The sequence below is a fragment of the Alosa alosa genome, chromosome 1 (genome assembly GCF_017589495.1).
Source record: "Alosa alosa isolate M-15738 ecotype Scorff River chromosome 1, AALO_Geno_1.1, whole genome shotgun sequence".
Taxonomy (NCBI): Eukaryota; Metazoa; Chordata; class Actinopteri; order Clupeiformes; family Clupeidae; genus Alosa; species Alosa alosa.
Window position 1 is genome coordinate 25761599 of NC_063189.1, and position 22102 is coordinate 25783700.

At 45.9% G+C, this 22102-nt stretch overlaps 1 protein-coding gene across 2 annotated transcripts in view; it reads left to right on the forward strand.

Annotated features, from left to right (window-relative positions):
• Nucleotides 1–659: 659 nt before the first annotated feature.
• Nucleotides 660–22102, forward strand: part of ahrrb (aryl-hydrocarbon receptor repressor b) — a 29444-nt gene continuing 8001 nt past the window's right edge. Inside the window, exons 1-4 of one of the 2 annotated variants that reach the window (XM_048255303.1) lie at nt 660–742; nt 1073–1138; nt 2122–2303; nt 20898–21016. In XM_048255303.1, coding sequence (XP_048111260.1) covers nt 1077–1138; nt 2122–2303; nt 20898–21016 — 363 coding nt within the window. In that variant the 5' untranslated portion in view covers nt 660–742; nt 1073–1076. Of the gene's footprint in view, nt 743–1035; nt 1139–2121; nt 2304–20897; nt 21017–22102 lie in introns of those variants that run through there. The other variant, XM_048255312.1, reaches the window with a different exon arrangement.

The following is a 22102-nucleotide window of genomic DNA, read 5'->3' on the forward strand; positions in this document are numbered from 1 at the left end:
AAGCTAGTATAAAAACAAATGTTTACTAAATATAATTCAAAGTGGCATTTAGGCTACCCTAAATGCGCAGAGATAAAGTAGGTTACCCAGAACAATTGGCTACTAGAGACAAAATAAGAATTTGAATGTGTCAAGAGATGCAAATCATAAATATCCGTACCATTCACCATTCCCTCAAAATGATTAATCTCCCGGTGTTGTTTAAAAATTAATTTCCATGTTTCGTTCCCCAAAAAGGCGACCTCGATACGAAAAATTATTCCAAAAAGACAATGTAGGCTAGTGTAAGTATGCGCCAATTCTTTTTAACGTTCACGACTGCATGCTTCCCAGTGTGCAAGGGTGTGTGTATGTGTGTGTGGAGCTTCCAACGAGCTACGAGCGTGTGCGTGATGTGTAAATCCATGAGCCGTTGCGTGCGAAGCGCGAGCCTTGTCATTGAGAGGAATCCGCCACCTGAAACACGAGGATATGAACGCCACCCAATCGCGTATAAAGCATTCACCACATCTGCCAACGGGCTGCCCACTCATGTACACACAACCCATGAGTTCAGTTGGGAAATAGACAAATGTGAAAACCTAATGCAAAATATTCATTAGCTCTCAAAGAAGTGATTTATTACACTAATGCAAACTGTCAACAGTTGCGACCAGTTCTTTTCATAGCTTCAGGATCTTGTCTACTACAGCTATTGTACTTTTGTGGAAAGGAATATCAAGCTGTCTGACCGGGTTCTGTGGTGAGTTATTCAGTAATAGTTATTACTAGTTTGTTAAACTCTGTTTCTGTGTAATTCAAAACTTTGAAATTATGTTTTGACATTGTCAATTTACCTACTAGTGCCATGCGCTCCTTTGTTGTCAAACAATAGCACAGCAGCACGATGTAATCCGGATAGTCTTTCCTAGAATGTAATGTCATTATCTTAGTTTACACTCACACACTTAAGTCTCAAAGCTTTTTAATACAATTACTTATTACAGTTGTATTAATAGGAAATAAGCTACAACTATTAATTGTGTGATAAGATTTTGAGAGTTTTTGACAAGGTTGATTGATATCATTCTAGTACCATGATTCCGCCGGGGGACTGTTTATATGCCGGGAGGAAGAGGAGAAAGCCTGTCCAAAAGCAGTTAAGTTTTATCCTGATTTCTTTTTTACATAATTATTCAGTTATTGTGTACAGAATAATTATTATTTTGGAAATACTGTGTGGATACCAATGCATTTCATTTTAATATCTTGAACTGGATTATGTTAGTTTCAGTAAGTGCCATAACTAAGTAAATAAATACGTGAAATGCACTGAAATGCAATTTTACAACGATTTATACCGTTTAATTTGTATGTCAGGAAAAGTTTACTTTACAATGTAAACTATATCTTTTCACTTGTTATTCTGGCTATCTTTTTTTCATTCCAGTTGTTGTTCTTCATTTTGTTAATTTATATATTTGATTATTTAATTTAATTCATTAATTATTATTATTATTATTATTTCAGACATGGTTCAAGTTTCATTCATTATATTAATTTATTTCTGAGTAAATAGGCCTCCTGATTTGATGATTTGTACTGTGTTGTTTTACTCATAAACTACTTTAATTTATTCTGCAAATTTGTGCATTACATCAGCATCAATATGGAGAGCCTAAAGGGTTTAGAGACACTTGTGAAACTTTCCTCAGTGTGAATTCAGGCACTTGTTTACTCCATAGATTTGAACTTCCTCATGAATTACACAGACTGGTTTTCAGAAGAGTCACGGAAACACTAGAGAACTGCTAAACACATTCCTCTTTGTCCATTTATTGGCACCAAGTTCAGTTCTTCACTTTAAAAAGTTTGTTTTAAGCACTGACTTTTGATGTTGAACATTCCATAAAATCAAATGGAACATCAGTCAACCAAAAGATTAAAAACATAAAAGTCCACAGGTAGCGCAAACCATCAGAACTTGTGATTATACTTATACCAAAGCAGTATATACCAATGTATGTCTGTATTTTAATTTAAAGTAGAAACTTGTTGAAACCTTATTAGATCTGTATTCCACGGCACAGTTGACTAACTCCTGGCCCTCTCATTTTTGACATCTGTGAACTGCCTTAACAGAAAACCAGCCTCGGCCAACCAGAAGTCCAACCCGTCCAAGCGGCACCGCGACCGGCTGAACGCAGAGCTGGACCGGCTGGCCAGTCTGCTGCCCTTCACCCCCGACGTCATCTCCAAACTGGACAAACTGTCCGTGCTACGCCTGAGTGTCAGTTACCTGCGTGTCAAGAGCTTCTTCCAAGGTAAGGGCCGCTCCCTTTTCCTCCTCAAACTGCTGCGCGGGCGTTTCGGTCATTTGCATAAGTCCGTTAGATTTTTTGGTGGGAACCCTCGCCAGCCAAACAAAACCCCGGGTCCACCCCACTCTGCCCAATCAATATCACGCTCTCTCCATGCTGCGGAGATGTGAAGCGTTATTCAGATGAGATCTGATGAAATAAAGAACTCAAATGTGTGAGTGGGTTCATTCATTCTGCCCCTTTTGGGTGAACAGCATTTGATGGGGGTCTTTGTTTATTAAGGATGGACAATGAACATGTGAACGGTATCCCTGGTCAGAGTTTTGGGGCCTGAGTGGATATGTTCCATAAAACATATCCATCATGAATGCAGTGTATAGAAGTGTATACTGTTTTGCAGTGAGTTCTTATTTAATCAAATCATAATGAGTATCTTTAATGACTTTTTGTAAATGGTCTTAAGGAGATATTTTATACATTTGTTGCTGAGTTTTTTGGTTTGTTTGTCTGTTTTGAAGGTAGATGCTTTTGCTTCAGGCTGTATAAAGTGCTCACTCTTCTATGAGATTCTCTAATGTGGTATTATATAAAAAGGTCATCACCCCCTTAAACTACTGTGCATTCTTATTTCTCGTGATGTCCTCATGTGGCGTGGAACTAGGCTGAATGACTCCATTTGCTGAATCATTTTTCCCACTTAGTGTCGTCTTTCCTTAGTCTACTATGTATTTCAAGTCTTCATAAGACTCCTTTAATTAACTCTCAATTATTAATAAGACCAAGAAAAGAAACTATTTCACTCTTGGAACCTCAGTCTAGTGCCTACTCATGAATGAAGTCCTCATTTGCTACATTTGTATATTTTTTGGAATACAACCAAATGGTTTCTTGATATTTGTGACCCGAATAAGATGCAACTTGGCCTAAATTAGATGCAACTCCTGGATGAGCCAGGAGCCGTGTATGGAAACTGGAAGTAATTCACCAGTTCAACTCAAAATTTTGTCGGGCAAAGGACGTTTTCTTTTCTGTGTTCTGGGTGTTTTTAGAAATGCACATGGACACATGGCGTGTGTGTTGTGTGTATGCTGTGTGGAGTAGTGTGGAGTGTGGAGCCACCATGGAGTGGACTTTAAAGCAGGAACGGGTCAGGGGAGCGGAACCCGGGTCTGTGTGCGTGGCACGCAGGTGTTCCTCCAGCTCAGCACCACACTCACACCACTAGGGGGACAGCGCAAGTGCCAAGAGCTTGCACGCACTTTGCTGTGTGTGTGTGTGTATGTGTGTGTGTGTGTGTGTGTGTATGAGTGTCTGTGTGTGTGTGTGTGTTAAAGAGAGTGAGTGAGAGGAAATAAGTTTAAAAATTACTTTCTTTAAAATCACTCAAAGGGAAGTTGTTTCTACATCTTAAAGGAAAACCTCTCTGTTCCTCCATCCTAACCCTGCTGTGTGTGTGTGTGTGTGTGTGTGTGTGTGTGTGTGTGTGTGTTCGTGTGTTCATAGTTTAGTTGGTGGATGATTTATGCCTAATCTCTAATTTGCGACTCTTAGTTCAGACATAGTTTATCACTCCCACGATGGGCCATGGGTCTGTGTTGACATTCTACACACCTACGCCTTAGCACAGTGGCCCTCTGCTGCAGTTTGCTGTTGGTCTGCTCTGGTTTTTGCCCCGTTCCTCCTGTGAATAATTGCAGCAGATTAACTGTCAGTGTGTTGTGAGATGTTTCAGTAGTTTGTATATGTGACCCTTGCTACTCAAGACGACATTATTACGGCTCAACCTCAGTGGGTAAGGTGCAGATGTGGTATGGACCTGGTAGAGGTTCGGCTGCTGGCTGAGTGTAGATATTATCTCTGTCACAGCCTTGATCCCTCAACAGATATGTGATTAATACAGGCGTTGGAGATTTGAACTTCTCAAATAGACCTCACCTTTTCCTGAAATTCATCTTGCTGTGGCCTTCTGTGCATGGCCATGTGGGGGTTGGGTGTGTGTATTTTGTATGTGTGTTTGTTTTTGTATGTGTATGCATGTCTGTATGTCCCTGTGGTGTGTGTGTGTGTGTGTGTGTGTGTGTGTGTGTGTGTGTGTGTGTGTGTTTTTCCTCGCTTTTCAGTTCCATATCCTGTCACCTTGTAATCCATGAAATATATCATGTCAAGACAGCTGATGTATGAGGAGCCGTGACAGGTTGGTTTGAGATTCAGATCAGGTGACTCTGGGTTATACAGTATAGATGGACAGGGGTCATCACTGCTTACTTTTGGGTGTCCTTATGTTTGTGTGATCTTTTCTCTGCATATTTACCACCCACTTTGATGTGCTTTATAAATGAACCTAAACTGACATACCTTGCTTGGTCAGTGATATAGGAAATGTGAATAAAAGGCTTGATTTGCTAAATCTCTCAATCTCGAAACATGGCAGAGAGATGGAGAATTCATTGGTACTAGAGTATGGATTAGGACATTTAGCCTCAATGCGTCGCCTTCACAGAGGCCTTTGTGCTGTGGTCTCACATGAGTAATTGCATAGATTGGTCCTGCATGACAAAGGCCGTAAGTGACTGACCCCAAATCGTGTCTGGTCGCGACACAAAGTATTTTGCCTCGGCACGTCGGAGCTGAGAACCCAGCGTGAGGTCCTGTGAAGTCCTTTTGTTGGCCCAACACCATTGTTGAGTCTCTGTCCGGGCCAATTACACTCAAAGTCAGATGCTACTGCAATCAGGCAAACACACACACACAAACACCCCTACAGTATATACTCCCAAGCACACACACACCTACATATTCCCAAACTCAAGTACACACTCTGCCTTGACAATATCAGCACTTGTGGAAGCAGAAAAACGACAGGAGACACAAATGCCACCATTAACTTCCTCTAGACCAAAAAAAGATGTAAGGAGAAATGCCCCTTTTGCATTTCCAATTTTACTTTTAGTGATAGTTTCCCAATAACTGTGACACTGAGGTTATTCTGGGACATTGTGACTTAAATCTAATTCATTTAAGTGGTACAGCTGCTGTTTAAAATACAAACTCTACAGTAAGTATATGGTGTGATGCTATCCCTCCAGTTAGTCCAAAGGGTTGCACAGAAACATTAAAATGCGTACAAATGGCAATGATCAGTGATGTTGCCTGAATTGTTCTCCTTGGCAGACTAGAGTGGCATGCCATTGCTGTCCCCTGACCTTGGTGGACCTCCAGTGAAGTCGATCACCCCTGTGCCACGTGAACCTCCTTTTCATTGCCAACGGCCGTGCTTCCCCGTTGCCAGCCTCCTTACTACGGGAAGCACTTAGCCATCACGCACACAAGTAGCCTTCAAGCAGCCACTCACAATAGGCTTAGAGTGACAGCTAATAGGATTGGGGCATGCATACGGAGTGTAGTGGTGCTGTGCTGCATAGGTTTGATCTCGCTGGATGACCTTGTTTCAAAAATAAATGAGGCGAATGAAAAAGGGCCACGCACAGGTGACCGGAGTGCAGAGGTCTTCGGGAGAGCAGCGAGTGAGACCGTGGCAGAATCGGATGCTCCTGGCCGCACGCAGGTGCTGAAGTATTGTCCGCTCTCCTAGCGGGATGCCAAGAGGTGTCACTGGGCCAACTGTGCCAAGTGAACATAGGACCCAGCAGGAGGTCAGCTGAAATCCACCACCCGCCAGTTTATGAACTGTGTCTAGAGATTAGTTTAGCATAGCATAGCATAGCATAGCATAGCATAGCATAGCATAGCATACAGACATTAAGTATGTGGAGAGACGCTCAATACTACACCTGTGCGATATACATCGTTTTAAACACTGTCCAAGAACAATAGCGAGTCGACCAAGCCAAGTGTCAGCTGTGCACGAGCATTCATTATGGTAATGAGGGTGCTGCTGATTGAATGATGTAGGGCCGTGACCTGAAAGAAATCCCTACACCTCACCTTTCATGCTTTGTCAGTTCTCATGAATACACACCAATGATCCCAGTGGAAAATTCTATCATATGCCTCCCCTGAATAATTTATCAGCGTTGAGTAGAAGTAGTTAGCACTACCCATCTTGATTTTTTTTTTTTTCTCTTAGGAACCAGGAGGGATGATCTGCTGAATGTGTTGACCTTTTATGAGCCTTATGAGGACAGCATGTAGAGCATAAAGGGTAGAGGAGAGCAATTGAGTAGTAGAGGATGGGAGAGAGAGAGAGAAGCCCCAGTTGGTGTGGAGGGAGTGACTGTGGGAAGCTGTAACTCGCTCCAGCACATGAGGGAGTGATTGAGCCTCTGAGCTGAAGGGGGTGGAGGAGAGAGAGAGAGAGGGAGAGAGAGAGAGAGGTGGATGAGTGGGAAAGAGAGAGATAGTCAGAGAGCGAGAAAGGGAGAGAGACTGAACTAGAGAGTGGGAGAGAGAGAGAGACAGCAGAGCAGAGGCTCATGGGTAATGAATGCTCCAATGAGCCTTTGGCGAACGTTGCGTGACTGAGACCCTGGCAGAGCTGCACTCATTCCCCCCAGGCGTGCGCCGTGTGGCAAGTGTTCTACACACACCCCAAGTCGTCCTGTTGCCGGCACCACACACACACACACACACACACACACACTGGAGTCTGCTTTTGATGACCACACGATGCACAAGTATGCGCCGCGCTGGTGGCAGACGCTGGGCCTAAAATAGGCTTCATGTAGCAGGACATGAGAGGGATAGAGAGATAGAGAGAATGGGATAGATGGATAGAGAGAATGGGATAGACAGAGAATGGGATAGAGGGATAGAGAGAATGGGATAGAGAGTGGGATAGAGAATGGGATAGAGAGAGAATGGGAGAGAGGGAGAATTGGATAGAGGGAGAGGAAATTGCTGGCATTATCGTAGTAGGTGGTGAGGTGTGATTTTTCCACTGTTCCTTTTCGGATTCTTTTTTTTTGTTCTGCCTCTCTGATCAGATTTCTGTGAATGACCATGAGTCAAATCAGAAACAAGCCCATCTCCCATCTACAAATAAAAAAGGGAAGTGGAATGTGTAATAAAACACCGCAGCCTCATGATGTAGATCACATCACCGCACAGCACATCACAGCACAACATAGCACACTTCCCTATAATCACCTCAGCCATTTCCCCACTGGTTCCTGCACATGGGGCAGTGTTGCAATGCTACCCCAATCTAAATATTGGTAAATAAATGAATGAACTCGAATGCCAAGCTTCTGCAATGAATCAGAGCTGCGGCCAATTCTGTGATTTTGGGGGTTTGCCCATGGTAAGTCATGATACTGTGTTGAACTGGAGTGTTTGATCACTGGAATCAATTCATTGTGTTGGTGTACAAAACAGCTAGTCCAGAGAGGGCAGTAAAAGCTGCACCTTGGCTGTGATTGCAGACATGTGTGAAGGAAGTTCATCTGAGCCCCATTCGCCTTTAGTGTTTTTGTGTTCCCCCTCAGATCTTTTAGCAGTTGCATTCTTAGGCTATGATGCACTTCTACCCAGTTGCTCTCATTTGTGATTTCATGGCAGATTAATGGAGCTCAAGTTTCTTTCTCTCTCTCCCTCTCTCTCTCTCTCTCTTTCTTTCTCTCTCTCTGTCTCTCTGTCTCTTTTCTCTCTCTGTCTCTCGACCACGTTGTTTGACATTTTGCCCACGGCTGCAGGTGCATGACGTTGAAGGCTGTGATTTATTGCTCCCGAAAGCCGACATGATAGTCCAGCGGATGAGTCACACTGTCCAGGCACTCAGAGCAAGCAGCACTGGGTTAATGGAAACCCGAGGAGCACTACCAGCCAACCAGGGACTGTGCAGTGCCCCACAGCTCGTCCTGCTGACCCGGCGTGGTGGCACTGGCCCTGGCTCTGGGGCCAGCAGAAGTGGAGCAGGCAGAGGCTGCAGAGCTGTGCAGTGAGACAGAAGGGCCACACTTGGCTCATCTGTCTCTTCCCTGTTTTAGGGGGCCAGAGAGAGAGAGAAAGAGAGAGAGAGAGAGAGAGAGAGAGGAAGCTGGCATAAGGGGGGCACTGTGACTGGCACTGGAGCCAATGGTACCAGCACCGTGTGATGTGGTTCAGTGGGGGAGATGTGCCATGCCACGGAAGGCTCTCTCTCTCTCTTCTCAGTATCATGCTCAAATTGGCCCCTGAAGCGCAGGGAGCTCCTCTGGCGTTTGGCAGCCGCTAAACCCTTCTTGGCAGATTCTCCCCGGGATTGCGTGCAGAACAGGGAAATTCCATTAGCCAAACCACCCACACACCCCCGCCCTCCTGTCGCTCCCTCCACCCCTCTGTTCTACCCCCACCACCCCCACCCCTGGCCCTGGCTCCTCCACCTCCCTCCAATAAATGCTCAAGTGTTTGTTTTCATCATCTGTGAATACATCGGCTGCAAGACTAAGAAAACGGTTTGACGCCTGTCCCTCCCTCCGTCCAAGAAAGCAGCAACTCTGGCCAGTCTGTCCCCAGATCCCCTACATCTGGTCTGTCCTCTCTGGAGAGCGCCGCAGATTTTTTTCCTCATTTTTTCTCTCTCTCCCTCTCTCTCCCTCTCTCTCCCTCTCCTTCATCCTTTCAGCAGGCTGTTTCAGTTCTTCCTGAGTTTTCTTCTCTCATTCAAGTATGCAAGGCTACTTGGTCCTGAATGAATGTTTATCAAAGCAGATGTAGGAAATTTGATTCCTCTTTCAGACATATTCAGCACCTCTGCATGTGATTAAAAGCTTTTCCTTAGACTGTTGTCATGAAGGAACTCTTTTAGTAATTTCCTAAGCATTACTGCTGAAAGAATATCACAGCTTCTCCATCTGAAAGCTGTTTTCATTTGTAGTTGTGTCTCAGAGGAAAAAAACATCATGTCCAGAAATTCTATTTTGAATTTCTGGATGAAACATTCTTTCATGTCAAGGCGAAGGTCAGATAATTACAATAGAATATGCACTGTGGTTATGTGGAAGCCCTCCCATCTCCACAAGCATGTAAATGCACATGCAAAGCATGCGAAAATCCAGAGAAATATATAGATGTACTGCATCATCCAAATGCATCAGACTCAAGTTTGACACAAGCATTGTTAACAGTGAGTGTGAGAGCATTCAGATTGCCTCAAAGACAACATTCATTGATATGTGAGGGTCTGCCTCCGCAAGCAACTGGAAACCAATTCATCTGCACGCAATGCCGTGCGAACCGGCGGTAAATGACCCGAATATGTCATAAAGGAGTTTGGCGTTAAGCTCTGTAGCATTGCGTGACAACTGCAATAATGTCCGCCTGACATGGTGTGTCATTTTGCCGAAGCTGTTTTTTTCCTCTCCCTTTCCTCCTCTGTTCTCTCCTCCTCCCCATAAGCAGAGAGCTCTTCATGCACTGGTACCTTGTCACTGTGATGTAATGTCACGAACATGGTACCTTTTCTGTGAACAGCCATCACCGTAAGAATCTGGGCTGGTGATTCAGGTGTGTGTGTGTGTGTGTGTGTGTGTGTGTGTGTGTGTGTGTGTGTGTGTGTGTGTGTGTGTGTGTGTTGCGTATGCATTCTACGGCATCCTTAATATTTGTGTCCCTGTACCATTTTCTTCATGTGGACATAAATAAATGGTTAAAACGTGTGTGTGTGTGTGTGTGTGTGTGTCTGTTTCTTCTCTATGGTCATTATCATCTCCTCGGGTGGATTAGCAGATGATCACTCCGGAGTTCTTTTGTTCTCATAGGCAGCTTTGACAACAGTGCCTGTATTGATTTTTTTGAGAAAAAACTCCTCCAAAAATGACCTTGCATTTTTTTAGTCCATGTGTGATATGAGTGATTTCATATTTAATATTGAAATATTGTCAGATTTGTTATATACCGGTATTTGTGTGTGTTTCATCGCTGGGCTCTTCTATGTTTCGGACATGACAAGTCAATACCACGACAGCGCTATCAGAGCTTGTATAGACTAGAGCTTTGCAGCTATGGATTGTTGGAGTGAATATTATCTTATGTCACAAAACAGAGCGTGAGCTCAACTCCTCTCAATTAGAGAACTTAAGGGGTGTATCGATCGACCTCTCTGCTTTTTGATGCCCCTTTGCCAACCGCCCCCCCCCCCCCAACACCACCCCCCAATCCCTTCACCCTTACCCCGCCTGACCCACCCCATAATTATGGCCGATCTGTTTGGGTAAAAACATCATCAACTTTCGTTCCCTGACAGATTCACCCTCAGTGATCCTCCATCAGCTTACATGTCAAACAGGCCTTAAACCTAATTGAGGCTGGAAGAGGTACAATTGGAAAGGTGCCAGATGTCCATTGTTTATGTGTGAGTCTGTATGTGTGTGTGTGTCTATGGGTGTAACTGTGCCTCAGTGTGTTTTTACCTGTTTATGTGTATGTTCATGTGTGTAATTGTTTATGTTAGTGTTTGTTTGTGTATGTTTACTGTATGTGTGTACGTGTGTTCTCTGTAGCGTCCCTGGAGAGAGAGAGTGTGTGTGTGTGTCTGTGTGTGGGTGTATGAATGTGGGTGTGTGTATCTGAGACATGACGTGTGTGGGTGGGAGCAGGTCCTGCTGGGGATTACACACAGTCGGGCACCACCTCTGTTTGACCCCCTGTCAGCTCCCGCTGCACTGCACTGTCAGCTCAAGCAGAAACCTGCTGCTGCCGCCACCGCCACTGGCTGACCAGTCAAATGAATGACTTTGCACACTTATATATAGTATACACACAAGCATAGATTCAAGAGAGATTCACACACACACACACACACACACACACACACACACACACACACACACACACACACACAACCGCCACCACCACAACAACACTGCATGTATACATAATCACATACAGTACACACACATGCACATATACACACATATTCACAAGCATTTATGCACAAATAAATGCATACACATGTGTATTCACAAACAGACACAAACACAGCACAGGCAAGTAAAGACAAACTCACTTTTTCACTCACACACTCTTTTTCTTACCCATGCCCATGTATGGTCTGTTGCATGGATAGTACCAGACACAAAGATAGTATGTAGAATGAAGTTTGGTGTAAGACCTAATTTTATACCTATGGAAGCCCGTTATTTTATTTTTTTTGTCAAAATCAAGCCAAAGTCAAAATTATGAGAAGGGTAAGATAGGGTCACTACATCATATGGAATATTTATTCTGAATTTAATAATAATGATACATGATAGGATAAAAAGATGAAAAACAAAAATATATTAATAATAAATAAATAATAAGCTAATCTGTTAGAATGATTCATATTTATTTGTTATAAATGTTATAAAACACATAGCTTATACCTTTTATATTGCTTGTCAATACTTCGGTTTGTGTGTAGGGACCCTAACCATACTACCACGGAAGCTTAATTATATTTTGAGCATCGTCAATGGTATAAAATAACGTTTGTTTTTTGACATGCTAGTTGCCCCTTTAGCCTTCACAATGAGCCCATTCAGTGATATTGCAACAAACGGTTTTGCTCAAAACTCCACCAATTAACGTATTGTGCGCTCAATCAAAAGTTTGAACTTGTTAACTAACTACCAGAGTTACGCTTTAAGATGGTGTTCGTGTAACGTTGCTGTAGTGAAGGCTTGCACTGGCTCTTTAAGAGGGTCTTCGTGTAATGCTGGCTGTAGTAAAGACTTGTGCTGTTCCTTTAAGAGGGTGTTCGTGTGGCTCCGATGTAGTAAAGGCTTGCGTGCGTGACTTCTCCAGACCAGGCCCTGACCTCAGAGAGATGCTTATGAAAACGATCTGTCCATCGGCTACGGAGCAGAGCAGCGCCCAGTACAGCAAACCAGCAGAGCTGCCCAAGCACCACACAAATGCACACACACACACACACACCACACACACACACACACACACACACACACACACACACACACACACACACACACACACACACACACACACTTTCTTGAATTTCCCCTGGGGATCAATAAAGTATCTATCTATCTATCTATCTATCTATCACACACACACACACACACACACACACACACACACACACACACACACACACACACACACACACATACATACACATTATACACAAACATTATGTAAACACATGCACTCACACAACTCACACATTCACATAAGCATACACACACAAATGCATAATCACATAAAAAACACAGAGCAGGTTGCTGTCTCTCTTTCAATCTTTTGGTCTTTCTCTTCTCTCTTCTCTCTCTCTCTCTCTCCCTCTCTCTCTTCCTCTCGCTCCCTCCACCACTACCCTGAGCCTTCCGCTCCCTCCTAGGCCAGCCTAACGCTGCCGTAGCACGCACAGCTTACAGGGGCCACTCCGCTCACGCTCATTTTCACACACGTTTCGAGACACGCCTCACACATTCACACCCCTGGATGTTAAGTGTACCCGGACACGCTCCCCTCCTCCTCCTCACTGCTCCCCCTCCTCCTCTTCTCTCCTCTCCTCTCCTCTCCTCTCCTCCTCCTCTCCTTTGTCTGGTATGTTCCCTGGAGTGGGAACATTCTCGTTATCCCACCCCGTGGTCCACTGACACCTCCATTAGATCCCAGTGCGATCGGAGCGTAACACCTCCATTATCCCCCTCGTCCCCCAGTGCGTTAGTCTCAGTACACACACTCTCTGTCTGTCTCTCTCTCTCTCTCTCTCTCCTTACTGTCTGGTGGAGAAAAAGCTCAGTCATATGGAGTGCTTCCACTTTTGCTGAGATACTCTGGGAGGCCACTTGAGACAATGAGCCAAGTTACCATGTAATGCACCTCAGAAAGCGCTAGGCCTCTTCGGAGCACTTGTCTTAAATGGCCATTTAGACACTGTGCTTGGCCAGAGCCAGGCTTATCTCTGTGAGGTTTCTCCTTCAAGCACTTGCTGGAGTTTCTGTCGTATTCGTCCTATTCCAATGTTAGATGTCCTCTGGTTGCGGAGCGGAGCTCCAGTGTGCAGGTCTTTGTTAATCAGAGGTTCAGTATAGTTCAGCATCAGTATTGTTTATGCTTCAGGCTACCTTGTTGACCAGGTTTGTCAGAGCTCAGATGCTGTGTACAACATGTGTGCAAACAGATATGAACACACACGTGCACGCACACACACACACACACACACAAATATGCATGCACAAAACCAGAAAGTGGGTACACAAACACACACACACACACACACACACACTAATACACAGAAGCACACACGCACACACCACCTGACCTGTGTGAGCTTGATGCCCTGTGACAAGGTTGGCCCCTGCACAGACCCCCCCTGGGGGACATCCACAATCAGAGAGTGCGAGTCCCTGGGGCAGTAGAGCGCCTGGGTAAGTGAGTGCCTGACTGCCAGCTCAGTCGCATCCATTTATCCCCCCTCTTATTTCAATTATTTATCTGCAGCATCAGGCCAGCCAGGGGTGGCCAGGGTGAGGGCGGACTCCTCATGCCTCCCATTGTTTTGGACAGCTTCGCTTGTCTAAATGCCTTTTAAGGGTAAGCAGGGTGGGGGGGAAATAGGATGCCATGGATGAACTGTTTGTGTGTGTGCGTGTGTGTGGGAGAGTGTGTGTGCACATCTGTGAGCGTGTGTGCGTTTATCAAGGATGGAGGATGGAGAGTAAAATTGTTTAGATTTTTGGCCATGTGTCATTTAGGGAGAAGCATGAATGTGCTGGTATGTTTGGCAGTTTGAGATGGGCCTCCCATGTTGATAGCCAAAGCTCTTCATCGTTACTTCGAATAACCATCCCGTTTCACAACAGTCTTTTTTTTTTTTTTAAACTGGAATTCCAGTTAAGCAGAGTAATTGTAAGGGACTGAATCATGTGTACGTGCCCTCTACCTCCTTAACCTGTCCCCACAAACATTTTCACACAAACACAAACTCAACAACCACAAACAACAAACAGAACTGCCCGGTCTTCACAAACATCTGCTAACAACATTTTACAGGTTTAGAGGCTCTGTTTGTCTCTCTCCCTCTCTCCAGGTAGCTCATAGATGCCTTGTTTTAATCCACGTTTGCCCCTCTGGAGATGTCTGAATCTGTTCCGAAGGACTACATCTCACATAATGTTGCACTGTGTCCCCATGTCCTGATGCAGGAACGGGGGTTGACCGCACATCATTTCCCTTGACCCCCCCCCACTCCTCTGACGATGTCGTCCATGAGGCAGCTCCGTGATGAAAACTAACTCTCAGCCTCAGCAGTCAACACGTCATGATTTATAGTCACCTTTGTAGATCCACCTTAATAATATACTAATGTTAGCCTTAACCTATTTTAGCCTTTTATCTGGCCGTAATCCCAAAGACGTGCTGTGTGTCATTATCTACATTCGGAGCTCATAAATCACTATGTCCGTGACTGATTTACACACACACACTCCGCCTAGTATCTGCAGGCACTTGTGGTTTTGGATGGGTTTTTCTTATTTTCTGAGAATGTGAGTGGGTGTATTTGTAATTGTGTGTGTGTGTGTGTGTGTGTGTGTGTGTGTGTGTGTGTGGGTGTGGGTGGGTGGTTTAGGCCATTGTGTGTGTTTGTGTGTGTGGTTTAGGCCTTTGTGTGTGTGCGTGTGTGTACTGTATGTGTGTGTGTGTGTGTTCCAAATAGTGTTGTTTTGTCAGGTCTGGTGGAGTCCTCAGTTGGCTGGTGTTATGACTGTTCTTGAATGGTGCTTCAGCACGTCTTAAATGCCTGTCTGTTTTGGTTGGACCTGAGAGAATTCGATCGCATGTGGCAGAGAGCATTTTTTCTCTCTGTGTATTATTTTTTTTACAAGGAAGGAATAATGGCCTAAACCACAGTGTTAGGTTCATACAGTACATACATACACACACACACACACACACACACACACACACACACACACACACAGTCAGTCACTCCATTCTATTCCCTTCAAACAGGATAGTCCCAGGGATATAAACACACATCTGGTCATAAAGCGGGGGCCGCTGACTGTCAGGAGAGAGGCGAGGGGTCTGCTTCTTATTTAAGGCCTCTCATCAAAACAAGTCAGCAGTGAAATTCAGGCCTGGCTGACTCACCCCACATTCCTCCTCCCCTGGTGCTCTCTCCAGAGCGGACTGGCCAGGCGCCGTGCTAGTTCACCTGTCTGCTGTTAACAGCAGGTGCACTGTACTTTCAGTGATCTGATAGGGATTAGTTGTCACTTTATATTGTGTGTGTGTGTGTGTGTGTGTGTGTGTGTGTGTGTGTGTGTGTGTGTGTTCACATAATGTGTGTTTACACAGGAGTGTGTTTGTGATACATCATGCAAAGTGTATGCAGAATTATAGGAATACTTGTCTTCATTGTCTGCAAATTAATGTGTGTGTGTGTGTGTGTGTGTGTGTGTGTGTGTGTGTGTGTGTGTGTGTGTGTGTGTCCATGTGCGTGTGAGAGTGATTTTGTGTGTGTGTGCTGTGCTGTGCCCACACGCAACAGGGAGTCCGTGCAGGTTGAGGATTTACTCAGCAGTACACTTTGGAAATCCCTCCTCCACACTCTTCTGTACTCCCCTTCCCTCTCTTCTCCTTCCCCCCTCTCTCTGCCCTCCACCCCCTCCTCCTGCATGCCCTGATGGAGAGCTGTCTCAGCTAACATGAATCAGGTGAACTCAGTGGTGCTCCACTTAGCCCTGATGATCTGCACATGAGTCATGCAACGTCGGGGTGTCAGTCAGCCCTGTGGCTTGTGCAACTCAAACCACTCTGCCCTCCTATTTAGACTTTCTTCTTTACATTCTACCAATATTAGCGTTTAGTTCTTTTCATTCTTAATGTTCTCTGTGGAAGTTTCATATTTAGTCAGGACGTTCCATTTCCACCATTCTCCCAGTTTATCAGTGAGGTACGATTGAAGAAAGGCATGCAGATGCCGGTGATTTTCAGAGTAAAACTAATGATATATGAGGCAACTTCTCGGGCAATGTTCCTCGTTATTGTGGTTCTGAGATGTTGATATTGGGCAACAATTTATTTTCTGGAGAACTTTTATCATCAGCAGGTAAATCGTCATGACCATCCAAACAAAATAAATGGAACTGGTGATGTGGTTGCCAAGTAACATTGCTTAAAACGTTGTCCCATCTATCATCACTTTAACAGTATTGTTTATTCTCAGGGACTATTGCAGAAGACTGGAAAGATCTCAGGTGGAAGTAGATGATGTTCCCTGTTATGATCCCTAACTTTTTCTCACTACTTTTGTTCAGAGTTCTCTAAGCCCTATCTGGTTCAGTCAGGGGCGCATTATGAACTTTCGGGCCCCTGGGCCTAGATGTATTAAGGGCCCCCCACTTACTGTATTGTCGTATATGTGAGAGGGGGGTTGGGGGTCCTCCCCCAGAATTTTTTTAATTTGTTTGATGTGATTTCCTGTATTCTGGTGCATTTTGGGGATGGCCAATACTAAATTCAATCAGATTCATAGCCTACATCCTGATTTGTTGATATTGAGGCAATGATTCCCCCTGACCCCTTGGGCCCATGGGCCTGGGCCCGGTAGGCCTGTGCAGTAATCCATCCCTGGGTTCAGTGTCTCTGTTTTACAGTTGAAAACGGATACTATAAAGCCACACGGTGTAGTTCTTTTACCTTGAAATAATGGTTTCAAACATTTTGATGCCACACTTGAAATAAGGAGACTGGAGTCTGGCATTGCTGATGTGCACCCAGAAGGCCTGGTACTGCACGAGGTGATGTTGTTGTCCCAGTGTGCATGAGCCTTTTTCGTGGGTTTTAGACCAATTGGATATAATACCCCATTAGTGCTAAATGGGTACTCGGTACATAAACAATTGACAAAAAGAGGAATTCCTACATGTTGTTACTTTAAAATGGCCAGTCCAGGAGTATTTTGGGGTGGCGTGCTTCCTGCATTAGTGCCCTCAGGGCAGAGGCGAGCTCTCCGCGAGTGGCAGCTGGCTCCGGGGCAGCTTTGGCCCACATTTGGCCGGTTTTCTGCCCAATTCTCACGAGATCTCGCCGAACCTTCCGCTTCCAAAGACCACTGCCCTGCCCCGCCCCGCCCCGCCCCCAGGGGTGCGTGATCAGCCCTCACCTCATCTCTCCAACCCCCCCACCCCCTATCATTCCTGTCCTTCCCCCTCCAACAGCCCTCCCCCCTCCCAACCAAACCTCCAGCCGCATCCCTGAGCCCTGGGCCCCCCACGGGCTCGCGTGACGGGAGCTGGCGTTGGTGGAGGAGAACGGAGGCGAGGGGAGGACCTCCAACTGGAGCATGTGGTAATGAGCTCATGCGGTGGATTAGCGTGACGATTCCCGCTGCCACCGATCTCATGAACAATCACGCAGCACCGGGGAACGGGAACGGGAGCCGCATCACGGGTACTTGGCTACACAGGGGATTTTAGGAAGGATGGGACGAGGGAGGAACAAGACAAAAAAGTTAGAGAACCTGTTACCTACAGTACATGTATTGTGTGTGTGTGTGTGTGTGTGTGTGTGTGCGTGTGTTGGTGTGTGTGTGTTTGGGGTGAAGATGTATATATGCATCTGTCCGTTCTAAAAGGGAATTTTTAATCCTCCTCACATCTACTCAACTACTCAAGTACCTAAAAATATGCTTCACTTCACTCCAGGAAACAGCTGGTTCCACAGCAGTCGACTCTAAAGAGGAACTCTCCTCCATGGCCATTCTTCTGACTCTTGCTGAAGATTTCCATTAGCATTGACTTGCATGTTGTGTCAGACAGTACTTTCCCTATCTGTAACAATGCCATCTCCCAAGCCCGCTCTGCAGCAGGAACACAGAGATAATGTGCCTGGCTCCTCCACAGACACAGACTCATGTCTGCGCTCATGCCTGAACAGTGTCAGCCACTTGAGCCGCTCCATGGACGTACAGGGCTTTCTTCTCAATCTACAATAGCCTGGATGAGGGGATGCAATGGCGCGGTTTTTCCAGAAGTAGGAGGCTGGATTATTAATATCACTCTCCACTTCCTATCCCCTGAGCACGAGTTTGACATCACTTTTATGCTTTGTCAGACAAAAATAAAAAAGAGGAGAGAAACTCAAGTGCCGGGTACTATGGGCATTCTTTCTATGAAAGTCACTTGGTAGTGAGTAATCCTTAGCAACAGATTTGTTTCCTGCCGGCTTTTTTTTTTTTTTTTTTTTTTTTAAACTCCCTCCAATCGGGCTTGGCTCAACATGCGTGACCAAGAGTGCAGTTTGTAGCACGATTTTCAAAAGCTTGATTGTAATTACTGTCTTTTTTCATAGCATGCCTGAAGCACATTACTGTTACATATTCATATGTGTGTGCTTCTAGTTTTAACTCCTGGTTTATAATTCTTTGTTTAAGTATGAAACAGCATTGATTGAGGGAGAAACACACACGTTATGGGGTCTTGGGCTTGAGAGCTTCCGGTGATAAGGCTAGAGTTAGTGTCACAACAGTTAATGTCATTTATTTGTTTATTTTGGTGTGTAATATTTGGCCACTACTCCTCATTCTTGTAAAGACATTGCGTGTGTGCTGTGTGTATATTATTTGGTATGGTTTTACACACAGGAAGTGTCAAAAGCTGCTTGAGCACTGGCAATTTGAATGTTGAGCGATGAAGTAAGCTGTTTTTTGACTTGTCACAGGGGTTTGTGTTTATTCTGTCTGCATTATCCCGCAGTCATCAATATTTCACAGCTGTTGTTATTATGATTACTTCATTGGCTAATGTTGCCTGCCAGCTTGCACGCAAGCCCTCTAGCTCCACCAACCCCCCTCATGCTCCACCCCCCCACACACACACACACACACTCCACCCGTACTGCCTGGAAGAGGGAAGATTGACAGACGGTTGGCTTGCGTGACTGTGGAGCCTCAGTCAGTCAGCCAACATGCGCTCTCTCTCTCCCTCTCTCTCTCGTATTTCCTGGTTAAGCATGAGGGGTGGGGGTAGAGGCGGGGATAGGCTAATGAGATGGCTTTAATAGTCCCCCCCCCTCCCCCTGAGTTGGTTGTGAATATATCTCTGCTGTGAACACGCAAGGGCTGCCACAGGGGGTGGGGGTTGGTGTGTGGTGGTGTGGGGTAGCCGAGAGTTCAGGAGTGCCATCACCGGGTGTACGCGCTTCCTTGCACTGTCCAACAGAGGGCGCCACAAAGTACACTGGGGCTGATCACAGAGTGTGGATGAAGTGAATCTCATTGTCTCCTGGTTGGAGATGATCCTTGTGAAAAGAAGTATACACCTTATAAAATAAACTCATACCCCCCCACCTACACACACACACACACACACACACACACACACACACACACACACACACCATTGAAATCTCCAAGGCAATACCATCTGGTCTGCATGAACCACTCCAATCCACAATCCAATTTGAACACATCATAGAAATATAAGTAAGAAAGGCATTTAAAAATAGTTTCTTTTGTGTTAATCGGTGAGGAGTTTGTGGTGTCATGGAGAGACTGGCCACTCCGTCTCCTCGTCCTCCTCTCCTGACTCAGTCTCAGGCAGGTCCAGCAGCTCCAGTGGCTCAGGGGAAAGTTTCTGAGAAAGTCATCAGAAACCAAATATCTGTGGAGCGGCAAATGAGGAACAAAAACCTTGCTGTCGGCACGAAAGCTGTCTGCGCCGGCCTTTGAGGGGTGTGTGATGTTTGCTTTCTGGGGCTTAGCACGCAGGCTCCTGATGGTCTGTGGGGAAAATACAGTGGTTAAGTGTGTCAGTTGGGTAGTGTTTCTTTGTATGTTTATATCTGTATTGAATAAAGGATGTGTCCAAGTGTGTGTACATGTATGTGTATATGCACTTATATTTGTGTGTTTGTACGTGTGTTTAGTTTGGTTGTGGGGGGTGTATGCGTGTGTGTGTGTGTGTGTGTGTGTGTGTGTGTGTGTGTTTATGTGCCGTCGAGAGCCGTTTCGTGACTGGCCCGATGGAGCCCTTTGTTTTGGTGGGTGTGCTGCTCCTGATCTCATTTGAGTGCCGTGCAGCGCCCTCACGCCCATGGATTACCCTGTGTGTGACAGCGCGTGGACCGATGCGAGTGACTGGCTGCGTGTGTGTGCCATAGCGTGCCGCGTGGTGTGGCGTGGTGTGGCATGGCAGTTTGCGCACATGAGATGTATGTACCATGGCAGAGATGATCGAATGGACACACACACACACACACACACACACACACACACACACACTCTCTGCTGTTGAAGGGCCATGACTGGTCCTCACAGCTGCCTTCAAAAGAGAGGTGTCCAAGATGACACACCACTGAACAGTAGAGATGGACTGTGGTATCCAAAGTGTACGGCATTAATAACTCAGAAATCTCTGCAGGGTTCAGCATTGAGTGTGTGAATTTGTGGATGGGTAGGTGTCATCTGAGCTTAGGTGTTATGTTCATGCATGAAGTCACGTCTCATAATTGTATCATTCTAAATGGGGTGACCTTACTCAAGTGCCAAGCGTACTCATCTGATCTCTACCCCTCTCTGTCATTCTTTCTTTCTTTCTTTCCTTCTCTCCCTCCCTCTTTGTCTGCTTTTCCTTTCTCTACTCTCTCTCTCTCTCTCTCTCTCTCTCTCTCTCTCTCTCTCTCTTTCTCTCTCTCTCACACACACAGCTATTCAGGAGAAGCCTTGCAGCAAGCACAGCAGTGAGCCCCCCAGTGCTATGACCGACCCCAGGAAGGAGGCCTTTCCGGCGGGGTGCGGTGTGGTGGAGAGCGACCTCCTACTGGAGGTGAGAAAACCATGGAGGGGTCAGATCTCTTTATGTGTGCATGTGCGAATGCATGGGTGTGTGTGTGTACTTGTGTGTGTTTGTGTCTGTGTGCGTTCACATGTATGCTTTTGGACAGCCATGAAACACAACAGATTCTGAGAATGAATCAAAGAGCCATCCAACCCCCCACCCCCACCCCCACCCCCTCCAGACCACAAGCAAGGTCAATATTAAACTCCCACTGGATATTTCACACGAGTTTTGGCGGCGATACCGGCCAGTTAAGGAGGACTGTTTGGACACTGAGTCACCTCCCCCCGGAGCGGTCGGCGGTCACTCCCGCTGGTTCACACCACCCGGCTGTCAAACACTCATGGCGCAGTGCTCACATCAGATCATGCGAGAGGGATGAGCCCAGCAAAGCTCAGTAAAGCACAGGCTCGCGAGGACGATAAATATTTATTGGGGAATACAGATGATCCTCTCCATTAAAAGGCCTGCAGGGCAGGACATGGTGTGGCACGGCATCAGACCATCACCCCTTTTCCTCCCGTCTCTCCTTGCCTCTTGCATTCCTCTCATCTAACCTCTCTCCTCTTCCCTCATTCGCTGGCTCCCTCTCTCCTCTTCCCTCATTCGCTGGCTCCCTCCATCTTTCCCACCATCCGTCTCCTTTTTGTTGTTTTCTTTTATTGTTTTTTTTTTTCCCCTCTCGTCCTCCTCCTGCGTTCTTTCCCTCCCTGTCTCTGCCACGTAAACAGCTTGATTGTCTCACACACACAGACACACACACACACACACACACACACACACACACACCACCCTTGTTGGCGTGACAGTGGAGAGGATCGGGGCGGAGCAGTGGGGCAGGGTGCGGTGTACTGATCGTGACACTGTTAGGTCAGTGTCACAGCGAAGAGAGCGGGCGGGGGCCCCAACTGACCCCAGGGTGACGGAGCCGGGCAAGGAGCATGCCGGAGTCACGCAAATGTCAGCAACAGCAACAAAAAAAAAGCAAAACGCTCACTATCCAATCATATGCTTAGCACACACACACACAGGCACACACAGTACATGTAGGCAGAAACATATGGCTCAACAACG